Raw genomic sequence first — 13,876 nt, 5'->3', positions numbered from 1 at the left:
TGAGAACGCAGGTGCATGTTACTTCACCTTTACAGAGATGACATCTCACTCTGCTGCCCAGGCTGGTCTTGAACTCCTGGGCTCAAGAAATCCACCAGCTTTGGCCTCCCAAAGTGCTGGGATTACAGGTGTGAGCCACCATATCCAACTACATTTTAATTTTATCTATTCTGTTCTGTTTTAGAGATGGAGTCATGTTATATTGCTCAGGTTGGCCTAAAACTCCTGGGCTCAAGCTATTCTCACTGCAGCCTCCCAAACTTGAGATTACAGGCATGAGCCACCATGCCCAGCTGCATTTTTAAATTTGTGTTAATTGTTGTAGCGTTTTTTTTTTTTTTACTGTTTTTTCTAAAAAATATTTTGTATGTACAATTGGTTGAATCCACATATGTAGAACCTGCAGATACAGAGGGCTGACTGTACTCTGCCTACAGCAGGCACTCAAATATTTGCTGCATGAATTAATAAGAAAAAATAGAAAGGAGACTGAGAAAAAAAGTCAGAAAGCTAAAAAGAAAATCAGAAGAGAGGAAAAGCTAAGAAAAGGAAGAAATCATGAGGAATAATGACTAACATGCCAATGAGGCTGGTTATGTCAGCTTATGCCTGTAATTCCAGCACTTTGGGAGGCAGAGGTGGGCAGATCACTTGAACTCAGGAGTTTGAGACTAGCCTGGGCAACACTGTAAAACCTCGTCTCTACCAAAAGAAAAAAAAGAAATTACCCAGGGTGTGGTGATACAAACCTGTAGTCCCAGCTACTCAGGAGGCTGTGGTGGGAGGATCACTTGAGCCTGGGAGGTCGAGGCTACAGAGAGTCGTAAAGGTGCCACTGCACTCCAGCCTAGGTAACAGAGTGAGACCTTGTCTCAAGAAAAAAAAAAAAAAAAGCCAATGAATTTGGCAAGTCCATCCTTGGTGTCCTTTATTGTATTACCATGGGCTCAAAGAGTAAATGTTCAAGTAGAAAGGGCAAAGGGAAGGAAGAATATGGAATACTATTTTGAGAGTGAGAAAATACAGGACTTGTCAATATGGAGAATATTTGTTCATAATATCAAGCTGAAGGGAAAGACTCAGTTGGGAAGGGAGATATTGAAGACGAAAAAGAGGGTACTAGACAAGGTCTCTGGCATTACTGGAAGAAATAAGATCCTAAATCCTAAAATAAATCCTAAAGATCATCTTTAAAAAAAAAAAAAAAAAAAAACTACCCCACATGATTATAGTACAGTATCTGTTTTATACTCAGAAATATCTACTTCCTGGAAATAATTTATTATTTCGTATTTCTTACATGAGTTTGGTCTACAAAATTAACAGCTTTCTTAACTCTTTTTTTTTTTTTTTTTGAGATGTAGTCTTGATCTGTCGCCCAGGCTGGAGGGCAATGGCATTATTTCGGCTCGCTGCAACCTCCACCACCTACCTGGCTGAGGCGAGTCTCCTGCCTCAGCCTCTCGTGTAACTGGGACTACAGGCGCCTGCCACCACGCACGGCTAATTTTTGTATTTTTAGTAGAGACGGGGTTTCACCACGTTGGCCAGGCTGGTCTTGAACTCCTGACCTGTGATCCGTCTGTCTCAGCCACCCAAAGTGCTGGGATTACAGGTGTGAGCCACCGCGACTGGCTTTCTTAACTCTTAAAAGGTACACATGGGGTGTTTGCGAACAGAGAGCTATGAGGGGTGCACCATACTCTCAGGTGTTTCAGAGAATAAACGTTTGAGAGACAGAGAAAGAGGCAGACAGTGGGAGAGAGAAAAATGTGCAAATGATAAGGCAAACGGGGCACAACAGTGACAACAGGTAAATCTAGATAGTGGGTATCCAGATGTTCTTTGTACCAAACTTAAGAACTTTTCTCTAAGTTTGAACTTATTTACAAATAAAAGGTTAAAAAAGCGAGAGAGCTTTTTTCCGAGGATCCGACAAGATGGCAGAGGTAGAGCAGAAGAAGTGGACCTTCCGCCAAGTTCACCTAACGCAGCGCGGACCTGGACCAGCTGCTGGACGTGTCCCATGAGCAGCTGATGCAACCGTGCAGCGAGCGCCAGCGTGGCAGCCGAACCAGGGCCTGCGGCGGAAGCGGTACTCGTGGCTGCAGCGCATGCGCAAAGCCAAGGCGGCACCGCCCATGGAGAAGCCGGAAGTGGTGAACGCCCTTGCGGGACATGATCGTGCTGCCCAAGATGGTGGGCAGCATGGTAGGCGTCTACAACGGCAAGACCTTCAACCAGGTGGAGATGAAGCTGGAGAATATGGGCCACTACCTGGACGGGTTCTCCATCACCTACAAGCCCGTGAAGCACTGCCGCCCAGGCATCGGCGCCACTCCTGCCGCTTAATCCCCCCTCAAGTAGAGGCTCTGCTAATAAAGGCACACAGATCTCCCTCCACTCTCCCCCCACCCCAAAAGAGAGAGACACACACAGAGAAACTTCACACACCTAAAACAAAGAAGAAAAAGCAACTTCCAGCCAGACAAGGTGACTCACATCTGTAGTCCCAAATACTCAGGAGGCTGAGGTGGGAGGACCCCTGGAGCCCAGGAGTTCAAGGATTAAGTGTCCCAAGATCGCACCACTGCACTACAACCGGGGGGTGATAGACCCTGTTTCAATAAAAAAGGAAAAGAAATGAACACCTAATAGGCTCATTCCTTGAAAACCAGAATAGAGAAAAAGCCTGAGACAGTGTTCCTGATTCATCTCTGACAGACTAAGCGGATAGTGGCTAAGACTTTGCTGTGGTGGGATATCCTAAGAAAACAATAACCTGAAGAGAAATAAACTCTAGCAGTAAATCTGATCCCTTCTCAGTCGTACAAACGGGTTGCTGGTGAAATAACTTTGAAATGAGTGCCAAACAGTATACAGTTCACTTGGTAAAACGTAAGAGTAATATTCCTTATGTAAGAAATATCAATGAGATCAAATACATGGAGTTGTCAAAAATAACAATGACTAAGAGGTAACTTCTTTCCAACTCTTTGTGCAAAGCTGTTTTCTCCAAGCCAAAATCCTACATACTCAAGGACTCTCCCCACTCTGAATTGAAGGAGCCACTGTTTTCTTAATGATACTTATCTTCTGTTCCTATGACCCCATTCCAAGGCCAAAGAACTCAGCTAGAAACACATAAGAGTCCAAGTGGAAAGCATCCCTCTTCCTAGCAGAGACACAGAAGAGCGCATCCACTATAGAGTTTAAACTCAAGAAATCCATGGGGTCAAGGTTTAATGTGATAAAAAGACATCAACTTAACATGGCACATCTAATTAGGTTCTGACACCAAAAGGAATGACTGATAAGTTAGATTCAAGTTCTAACATACTGAGATTTAATTTCTCTTCAAAGAGCATGCCCAGTTTCCTTCAATGATTCAGGACTAAAAAAATCATATAGGGTCTAAACTCTTGGAATAACTTTAAGTATAAGTTGAATCACTATTAATATGCCTTTTTTTTTGCAGGGGGAAGACAGAGTCTCCCTCCCTTGCCTAGGCTGGAGTGCAGTGGTGTGATGTCAGCTCACTGTAACCCTCCTCTCCCAGGTTCAAGCAACTCTCCTGCCTCAGCCTTCTGTGTAGCTGGGACCACAGCCGCACACCACATGCCCAGCTAATTTTTGTATTTTTAGTAGAGACAGGGTTTCACTATGTTGGCCAGGCTGGTCTCCAACTCCTGACCTCAGGTTATCCGCCGACCTCTACCTCCCAAAGTGCTGGGATTACAGGCGTGAGCCACTGTGCCCCACTAAAAAACCGTCTATGGAGTGTTCAAGGCAACTATTTGTGTATAAAACTATGGTTTTTATGAGTTTTCATTATTTACTTCACGTGTAATGACCACGAACTACTCCCAAGTACTTCTAGCTGGGTGCAGAGGGACTTCAGAGACCCCATCTTTAACAGAAAAAAAAAAAATTTTTTTATTTAGCCAGGTGTGGTGTGCAACTGTGGGCCCAGCTACTCAGGAGGTTGAGGCAGGAGAATCGAGGAGTCTAGAGCCCGGGAGGTTGAGGCTGCAGTGAGACATGACTGTGTCTCTGCATGCCAGCCTGGGCAATGAGGAAGTGGGGAGGGGAGGGGGGGAACTCTGGAAGATAGTAAGCTCAACATACCCCTAGTTTACAAATGAGAAAAGTGAAGATGAGAAGGCTTGACCAGTTGATACAATTAGCAATGAAATCTGAGTGTTTTTTTTTTTTTTTTTTCTTCTGGCCCAGGAATCCAGGCTAGTGTGGGAGATAATGAGAAAAATAATTCAACCAGAGCAGATGATCTGTGAGGGACATTAAAAGATAGGTTAGGTCAGACTGGTCCCAAGAGCCAAACCAAAGACTCTGAATGCATCCCTTCAAGCAACAAAAGGATTTCCAGCATTTCCAAAGGGAGAAAGAAACTAAATGCGTAAAGACTGGTTAGTTAGGGAGGAGCACTGCAACAGTCCAGGAGAGAGATAATAAAGGTATAAATTTTTAAATACACAGAACAAATTAGATTTTAACATTTGTTTTAACCTAAAATCCCCAAGAAAACCACTGAAACATTTTGTCTCTCTTTTGTAAATCTGTTCCAGGGAGAAAAACCTCTAACCAAGAAATTTCAGGAAAATTACTGAGAGCCCAAAGGGCATAATTTGCCAACAATCTAACATCATCAGAGATTTTAAACAGGCCTCATAAATTAAAACTAACATTGTCAACAATATCGCAGGAATCTCAAGTTCAGAAATTTCAGGCCATCTAAACAAGGAATACTTATTTGCAACTAATAACATTTTACTAAGTTTTCCAAAGATTTCTTGATTTTCCAAAGGAGTCTGAGTTGGTCAAATGAAGGCCGACTTATTTCCATATGAAAGCTCTGACCCTGCTTACAGCACAGGATCTAGTGAAGAGCAAGGAGCCAATAAATTGCAGAATACATGAGGCCAGGCCTACAGTGCAGGAACGCCCTCCATCACTGGCAACTCTAACGCTAGTCTATTTCGAATAAAGATCTCAACACCGCGGAATCAAGTCTGGAAGAAAAACCCTCCGGGCAGCCTCCGCCAGCCTTCCCAGGTCAGGCCTCCCACAAGGCCCGCACGGGGCTGTTTTCCCAAAGTAACGCCGCCGCGCCACTTCCCGAGGATGACAACCTCTCAGCTCCCTGCCATGTTACCCTCCCTCCAGGCAGATCCCGGAGCGGCGGGGAAGTCTCCCAGCGGCCCGATCCGCGTCAGACGAAGCGTTTTCGGGAGCGGGGACCGCCGCCACGACGGGCGCCTTCCCGCGCCCTACTCACCGCGGCCGGGCGGCCGTGCTCGGGGCCGTCGGCGGCGTCGAGGCGCTGAGCCGCGGCGGCGGGCGCCGGGGCCGGGGCGGCGGGCGGCGGCGCGGGGGCGGCGGGCGGCTGCCGGTGCTTGCCGGCGCGCTTGGCCTTGGCCTGGATGCAGCGCTGGTGCAGGGCGAAGGTGTGCTGGCGCTCCAGCTCCAGGCGCTCGGGAGACACGGCTTCGTAGCGGGCCTCGCAGGTGCTGTGGTGGCGCCGGCACAGCTCGATGCGCCGGCGGAGGCGCTCCATGACCGCGCTGTGCCGCGGCAGCGCGAACTCCGCCATGGGGCAGGTGGGCAGCACCATGGGCCGCGGGCTGCACGGGCCGGGCCCGGGGCGGCAGGCTGGCACTGCGGGCTTCGCTCCCCGCGGTTACCCCCGTCCGCCTCACGGCCGCGCCATGCCCCCGAGGGCGGCGGAGCTAGCTCGCGCGCGGCGGCGGGTTTTCCTCCTGCCCCGCTCGGCCCGATCCCCCGCCGGCGCTGGCTGCCCACTTCAAGCCTCGGCCTGTCCCCGCCGCCCCGGCCCCATTGTTTTCCGTGCCGCCGCCGCCACCGCCATCTTAAAATTGTTTTCTGGGCTCTCCGAAGAAGGCGGGGCCTCGGTAAGAGACCGTGTGCGCCGTGGCTGACGAGCAGGGGCCCCGACCAACCAGAGAAGGAAGAGCCGGCCGCCCGAGGGCGTGGGGACGAGCACGCAGGAGGCGCGCTCGGGCCCCCGAGCGGTATTTAAAAGGAACTCTCCAGCGAAGGGCGGAGGGAAGCCTCGGGGCGGGCCTCGGTCCCGGGGACGGAGCTAAGCATGACTGACAGGATCCCGTCCAAGAGGCGGCTGTTGGTTTCCTGCACTTTGCCGGCTGAAGTCCCCTTCCGGCTTCCCAGAGGAAGGAGGAATCGGGCAGGCGGGGTGCGGCGCAGCTGGCCAGTCCCCGTCGCCCGCCTGGTAGTATACAGATCATTAAAAAAAAAAAAAAAAAAAAAAAAAAATTGGCTTTGATAAACTCGAAGTAGCTGTTTTAATGTCAGCCGTTTTACTTTGACCTCATTCCTTATATCCAGCCCCATAATTGGTCAGAATCGTCGAGTGGACTGGTAGTTTCCTCTTGCACCATCCCGAACCACTGGTAGTTTCCGCCTATTTATAAAAGCCCGATAAAGTTTCAAAAGTGCAGCATTGGCCGGGCGCGGTGGCTCACGCCTATAATCCCAGCACTTTGGGAGGCGAGGCGGGCGGATCACGAAGTCAGGAGTTCGAGACCAGCCTGTCCAAAATGGTGAAACCCCGTTTCTACTAAAAATACAAAAAAAATTAGCCGGCCGTGGTGGCATATGCTTATAATTCCAGCTACTCGGGAGGCTGAGGCAGAAGAATCGTCTCAAAACCCAGGAGGCGGAGGTTGCAGTGAGCCGAGATCGCGCCACTGCAGCCTGGGCGAGAGGGAGACCAACAACAAAAAAGGGCAGTATTACTCACTACTTAAAAAAAAGTCCATAAGATGTGAACAAAATCATTAAAGGGAACTGGAAAGGATGACGCTTCAGTCAAAACTTTTTTTTTTGAGACGGAGTGGTGCTCTGTCGCTGAGGTTGGAGTGCAGTGGCACGATTTCGGTCCACTGCAACCTCCGCCTTCAAGTGATTCTCCTGCCTCGGCCTCCTGAGTAGCTGGGACTACAGGAATTCGTCACCACACCTAGCTAATTTTGTATTTTTGGTAGAGATGGGGTTTCTTCATGTTGGTCAGGCTGGTCTCGGACTCCTGCCCTGACATGATCTGCCCACCTCAGCCTCCCAAAGTACTGGGATTACAGGTGTGAGCCACTGCCCCCGACCAAAAACAGTCCTTTAGGTAACACTGAGTCACTCAACAAAACCAAATCAAGGACAATGATGCCCCATTAGTAAAACCAGTAGGCAAAGGGTACAAGTAGAGGCACTGCAGCAATGAAACCGTGTTAGTACTAAAACTAGATACTGTGTGTGTGATGCCAAATGATATCAGGAACTCTAGATATTGGCACTCTAATTGCTAGAAGGTTAAACAGAAGGTGGCAGGAGGCTGCACACTGAGATACACAATCAGTAGCTCAAACATTCATTACTCTAGCTTTTTACTAGGGATCATGAGGTTTTATTTTAAAATCAAGAGAAAACAACAAACAGTCAAATATGTTTTTATACAAACTCGGCAGAAAAATACAAATTCTAATGTTTTAAATGGAGAAAGTGGGCCACCAAGGCAAAAGTGCCATAATGCAGTCCTTTTTTTTTTTAAGCATTCAAACATATAAATTTTACACCAGAACTAAACTATTTTTTAATAGAAAAAAATAGGAACTAGGAGCACTACAATCAGTGTACAGACTGTTCTTTAGTATGCAATCTAAAAGTTTAATAGCACATAAAAAAACTGGGCATAACTTTCAAAAATATCCCTGAAGTATTTAAGTATATGTAAAATATGGAGTCTGATTCTGAACAAAGAATTTTCTAATAAAAATTTCAAAGTTTAATGGTTCCCATAAGTCTTAAAGAATATTATCTACAAATTACCAGTAAAATTCCCTCCTTTTCTGAACTGCTGTCCACACTATTATACAACAGAAACTAGTGCACCACAATCAAGTGGGTAGGAAGAGGAGGCAAGAGCTAAATATAAAAGACTGCATCAAACTCATGTGGTGAGATAAAGTCATTATTTCATCATGCATAATCATTTCTGCATATTAGTGAACTCTGACATAGTGGCCAATTAAAGGTAGATCAACCCACTAACTGAACACAGTAAAACACACACACTGAAGGTTACTATGATCAGAAGTTCAGTCGAAAGCAGACACTTAACACAGGGCTTTAATGTAACACCATTTAGTAACATGACAAATCGAAAAAAGTGAGGAGTACTTTGTGGATAAGAAAATGGAGGAATACATCTGATGAAGAGTGGGCATTTTACAATGGAACAGGTAACCAGCATGTAAAATCATAATATAAGTGCCTTTTTAAGAGTTGAAAGCTGCTGCTGGTCATTCATTAATGTGTCAGACATTTAATCAGGATGCTGGACCTTCAACAAAAACTGAAAAAAGAACCAAGAAAAGGCGTTTTTGTTTTGAACAAACTTTACTAAATAACCCTGGAAAGGCAATGAACGATCTAACAATTTAAGCTCTAACGATTTAAAGCTCAGCTAGAAGAAAGTGAGGCATGACACAGATCATCAATGGAAGGTGAAGGAGGCAGATTTCTGGAAATGAAATGATCCCACCCATTTGCTTCAAGGAGAAACCTGCAAACATATTTTTAGGTCTTGCTAAGTAATAACTGTTTATTTGTAATCAATACATTTGGGAAAGTCTGCTATGTAGCTAAGGTCACTGTGACCACAGAACAACAGATGAAAAGGAAAAAGCACTGAACAGCAAGAAAAATGCATCCCATCCTCAAAAGAATTTAAGTGAACTAGTTGAAAAAGGAAAAAAAAAAAAAAAATAGATACAGCCTTCCTTTTTTACAAATATATTTCCTCCCCAATATCTTCCCAATATAAACACTGTGGAGTGTTTATACATTCAGTGCAAGCAACAGTATCATCGGTACATTTGAAAGCCTCTAAAGAACTAAAGCTAAAATAACATCTAATTCTCAATACCTTTCAGTGTAGAGTAATAATAACATTATTACATTATAGTGGTGTGGGAGAGGCTCTGATAGCACCCATCTGCATTCTGCATGAAAAAACAAACCTAAGATCACTTTTTAAAAAATTCTACAAGCCACATTAAAAAAAAATTTGAACAGGACTGCTTTATTGTGTAATTTATGACACAACTGTTACATGAATTGCAAATGAAGGCTTAAAATATTTAGCAGCTACAAAAAATCAGGTAACTCATGCTTCATGTCACTCCTCCCACAAATACTTCTAGTCTGTTCAACTGCAGTCAATTCTGTATTGGCTTGCCTCTGAATTAGACTTCTAAAGTCTTTACACAGAGTAAAAGAAACAGATAAAAATCAAAGATTGTATTCTATTCTGTACTTTGACCCTGGAAAGGTATGGGTCTGCTTAAAAGAAAGAAGAAACATACATGGAATCACAATAAAGCGTAGGGCTTATTATCATTTTCAGGAACAGACTGCAAGCTGCACTGTGAAGAAAATGCACAGCAGAGGAGAAAGCTGGGGATTTGAGGAAATAGGGCAGGGAAACAGTGTCAACACAGTGGAAGAAGTGATGAACATATCTACTCCGGAGCTCATGTGCCATGCCCTGCTAGCATGCCTCAACATGCCACCTGCTCCAGACGGCCACAGCCTGATGCTCCCAAGTGGAGTATGAATGCCCAAGTGCCACAGGAAGCCACCTCCTCCACTACCTGCAAAGCTGTCTGGGAACTGAGCTACAGAACACACGTACTTTCTGGTCTAACCAACATCAAGTGAACGATTTTTTTTCCTTTTCATATATCTATTTTTAACACAACTTAAATGCAACTTTTATATAAATTTGGGCTTCCATCCAGTCCCTCTCCTCAATTTCCTTAGGAGGAACTGAGTAATTGAAGCAAACAAAACAAGATTATAGCTACAAATGACTGCACTTTAAACGTGATTATCAATTTTGAGGGACAGAGATGTGAATGTTTTACAATACCAAACTTAAAAAAAAGATCTATTATAAAAACTGTAACTCATCCCCCTAACATTTTTAAATGGTGGTATTATGTTTGCACAAACAGATCAATACATTAAATTAAGCCAAGATCTTAAAGATTGGCAAAGTTCTATCATTCTATTTTAAAAAACAAAGATGTTACCAAAAAAAAAAAAAAGTTAGTTACTTCATGTTACATTTCACAACCATTATGTTAAATGTTTTCTTTTCTACAGAAACAGGGTCCTTTATATCACAACTGCAAGTATTTACTGCTAGATGTTTAAAGTTACACAGACTACTGTTCAACTGGAACCTGCTGATAGTAACCTCTTGAAGTTTTCTGAGTTTCAGCCTAAGGTGTGCCAGGTCCTCTCCTAGGACCACTTTTGCAGGGGGGGAGGGAGAGGAAATCACAGATCAAGCTCTTAACATTGTTTCACTCTCTTCGTGGCTTTCTGTTTCTCGGTGATCTGTTCAAAATTTCATCCTCCTATTCATTGAAAAAAAAAAAAAAAAAAAGAAATTCAGTATAATTAGCACATTTAAAAAATAATAAAAGTTCACCTTATTTTCAAGGTCAGCCAGGCTGAGGATAACTTATTTGAGGAAAAAAGGAGGAAAATGATTAGAAGAAAAATGCACCAAGAAGAATGGTTGTCTCAGAGGTGGTGGAATTATGCCTAATTCAGTTTAGTCTTTATTGTTTTCTATAAACATACATTTTCTCAATCTAATCCATAAACATTTTCTTAAAAAAGGATCAGACACTGCGATTTCTTAATCTTGCTTAATCCCCAACAATCTACTGGCCTAGGGGCACACTATCGCCATTCTGAGGATAAGAAACCAAAGATTCATGAAGATGGAAGGCTATCCAGGTAGACCGACTCCAAGGCTGCTGCTCTTTGTACTCTATCACAATTGCTAAGATTATAAATTACCCTATGAAACTATTCCCTTTATTTAAAGGTGTCAGCAACTTTTTAACATGTGAGGAAGTTTGGGGGAGACATAGTTTCTACCTTCAAGAACTGCATTCTAGTTAAGAAAGAACATATCCATTGAAAATATACAAAAGATACAGATAACATTGACCTTTAGTAACAGGAAGGCAGAGTTGTAGCTGCAAGTACCTGAGGAGAGCTTTCCAGGAGAGACCAGATTCAAACACAGAGGTGCTGGGAAAGGGACATTAGTAGGCAATGGTACAATGACTGTTCCCTTTCTCTCATACTCTATATGTCCGACCTGCCACAAAACCAAGCCAGAACCCCAACTAATTCTCATACCCTCTGTTCCTCTCCTGTCACCCTTTGTGGGGCCGCTGTATCTTTCCTAGATGATTGCAGGAACCTCCCAACTGGTCTCCCTGATATATAGGAAACATAGCAGACCCAGTCATCATCCTGTGACACCTGTGCCCCTAAAAGCCTGTGACAGCTGCCCACTTCACTAGGAGGGAAAGCCAAGTCCACACAACAGTCTACTCTGGAGCCTTCTCCACCCTTCTTCTCTCCACTCTGTCTCTCAGCCCACTAGCCAGAATGGCCTTATAGACAACCACTTCAGGGCTCAATACTGGCTGTTCTCTCTGCCTGGAATGCTCTTCCCACTGACATCCCCATGGAAAAGTTCTCTATCTCTATCAAGTCTTTGGTCCAATGTCATCTTTCCAGTAAGGTTTTAACATGGTGATCTGCCCTACCTCTAGCATTTTTAATAGCTTTTCTTGCCTTAATTTTTCATAGTTTATCACTTCCTAATATACTGTGTTGTTTACTTCCTTACAATGTTTACTGCTCGTTGTCTGTTTCCCCCAAGCAGAATTTAAGCTCCCCAAAGGCAGGGTATTGTCTGTCTTATTCACTGACAATGCCTAGCACAAAATGGGCACTCACAAATATCAGGTAAATGAAAGAATGAATGAACAAATCTATGGACAACAGGGACAAGAAGTTTAGAACACAGTGATTTGTACAAGAAATACTTTTTAGGGTACAGTGAGGAGAGGTAGATAGATTTTTAATGACTTAACGTTCCCTTCCTAGCAAGCATTTTATTTTCTCCCTACAACCTTCTGCTTATTCCAGAAAATCGTTTTCAGCTAAAAGGCTACTTTTGAGATTCAGATGTAGCTTAAAATTATCAAACAAAACACTGACCTGTATCACACAGAATCCCACTTTGACAAAACTGGCTTTAACAGAATTTTTACTGCCATAAGCCACTGTAAACTACCCTATTAAAATATTCCCTTTACATAAATGTACCTTTAACTTGGAAAAAAAAAATGTGTGACCCCTTTCCTTTACCTCTGCTTTAGGTTTTCTGTCTTCCTCCTCTTGACTGACAGTGCCACCATCTTCTTCAGCATCACTTTTCTGTTTCTCTTCTAAGACAGAAGTTAAACAAGTGAGCAAACCTTATTATTATTATTTTTGGTGACAATTAGAACACATCTCTAGATCTACAACAATTTTTTTGGAGATAAAATCTTGCTCTTGTTGCCCAGGTTGGAGTGCAATGGCATGATCTCAGCTCACTGCAACCTCTGCCTCCATGTTCAAGCAGTTCTACCATGTGAGCCACTGTGCCTGGCCAACAATTTTTTTTAAGAGACAGGATCTGGCTGGGTGTGGTGACTCACACCTGTAATCCCAACACTTTGGGAGGCCGAGGTGGGAAAATAGCTTGAACCCGGGAGGCACAGGCTGCAGTAAACTGAGATCACGCCACTGCACTCCAGCCTGGGCAACAGGGCCAGACTCCACTAAAAAAAAAAAAAAAAAAAAGAGGCCGGGCGCGGTGGCTCACGCCTGTAATCCCAGCACTTTGGGAGGCCGAGGCGGGTGGATCACGAGGTCAAGAGATCGAGACCATCCCAGTCAACATGGTGAAACCCCGTCTCTACTAAAAATACAAAAATTAGCTGGGCATGGTGGCGCGTGCCTGTAATTCCAGCTACTCAGGAGGCTGAGGCAGGAGAATTGCCTGAACCCAGGAGGCGGAGGTTGCGGTGAGCCGAGATCGCGCCATTGCACTCCAGCCTGGGTAACAAGAGCGAAACTCCGTCTCAAAAAAAAAAAATCAGCTGGGCATGATAGTGCATGCCTGTGGTCCCAGCTACTTGGGGGTCTGAGGTAGGAGGATCATTTGAACCTATAAGGTCAAGGCCGCAGTAAACCGTGATCATGCCATTGCACTCCAGCCTGAGTTACAGAGTGGGACCTTGTCTTTAAAAAAAAAAAAAAAAAAAGAGAGAGCGAGACAGGGCCTCACTCTATTGCTCAGCTGGAGTACAGTGACACTATCCTAGCTGATTATAGCCCTGAACTCCTGGGCTCAAGCATTTTTCCTTCTTCAGCCTCCTAAAGTGCTAGTATTACAGGCCTAAGCCACCACGCCTGGCTGAAAACCATCTTTAACTTGACTGTAAAGGTTTGGCAGCATTGCCGGGTCTCGGTGTAAAGGAGATTATCCGGACTCTGGTTTCTCACCAAGTTTCTCTTCTCCTTCCTCTTCCTCATCTCCCTTGTCCTTCTCCTCTTCCTTCTCTTCTTCCTCTTCCTTCACATCTGGTTGAGGTGCATCAGTCTTCTTATACTCCATAGCACTGGTCTGTTTCTGAAATATTCCCCAAAGTACAATTTCATTTACATGTTCAGGTATCATGTTATCATATAATTCCTGAATGCCTTTAGGCAAAATTCTGTTCCAGACTGTATACAGGGTTAGATATACAGAAACGAATAAGATGTTATTTCCTACCCTGAAAAGCCTGTGTGTGTGTGTGTGTGTGTGTGTGTGTGTGTGTGTGTGTGTGTACATTTCAAGGCAGAACACAAAAAGGGCCAGGCAGGAGAATACAGGTCAAAAAAGTCAAGGTGACTG

General features: G+C 44.5%; 2 protein-coding genes and 1 pseudogene across 5 annotated transcripts in view; 1 reads left to right on the top strand and 2 right to left on the bottom strand.

Annotated features, from left to right (window-relative positions):
- The window catches only part of MAML1 (mastermind like transcriptional coactivator 1), a 50,234-nt gene extending 44,323 nt beyond the window's left edge, over positions 1 to 5,911 (bottom strand). Inside the window, exon 1 of the mRNA XM_039460649.2 lies at positions 5,297 to 5,911. Coding sequence (XP_039316583.1) covers positions 5,297 to 5,632 — 336 coding nt within the window. The 5' untranslated portion in view covers positions 5,633 to 5,911. The remainder of the gene's footprint in view (positions 1 to 5,296) is intronic.
- LOC101030934 (small ribosomal subunit protein uS19 pseudogene) lies at positions 1,932 to 2,352 on the top strand (annotated as a pseudogene).
- A 1,522-nt stretch (positions 5,912 to 7,433) lies between the features above and the next one.
- Positions 7,434 to 13,876, bottom strand: part of CANX (calnexin) — a 46,875-nt gene continuing 40,432 nt past the window's right edge. For all 4 annotated transcript variants that reach the window (XM_039460647.2, XM_039460646.2, XM_039460648.2 and 1 more), the window contains exons 13-15: positions 13,483 to 13,609; positions 12,298 to 12,377; positions 7,434 to 10,475 (exon numbers count right to left, since the gene is read on the bottom strand). In XM_039460647.2, the coding sequence (XP_039316581.1) occupies positions 10,422 to 10,475; positions 12,298 to 12,377; positions 13,483 to 13,609 (261 nt within the window). In that variant the 3' untranslated portion in view covers positions 7,434 to 10,421. The remainder of the gene's footprint in view (positions 10,476 to 12,297; positions 12,378 to 13,482; positions 13,610 to 13,876) is intronic.

The sequence above is a fragment of the Saimiri boliviensis genome, chromosome 20 (assembly GCF_048565385.1).
Source record: "Saimiri boliviensis isolate mSaiBol1 chromosome 20, mSaiBol1.pri, whole genome shotgun sequence".
Classification (NCBI taxonomy): domain Eukaryota; kingdom Metazoa; phylum Chordata; class Mammalia; order Primates; family Cebidae; genus Saimiri; species Saimiri boliviensis.
The sequence above is the reverse complement of the archived record's forward strand: the minus strand, read 5'-3'. Positions and strand labels throughout refer to the sequence as shown.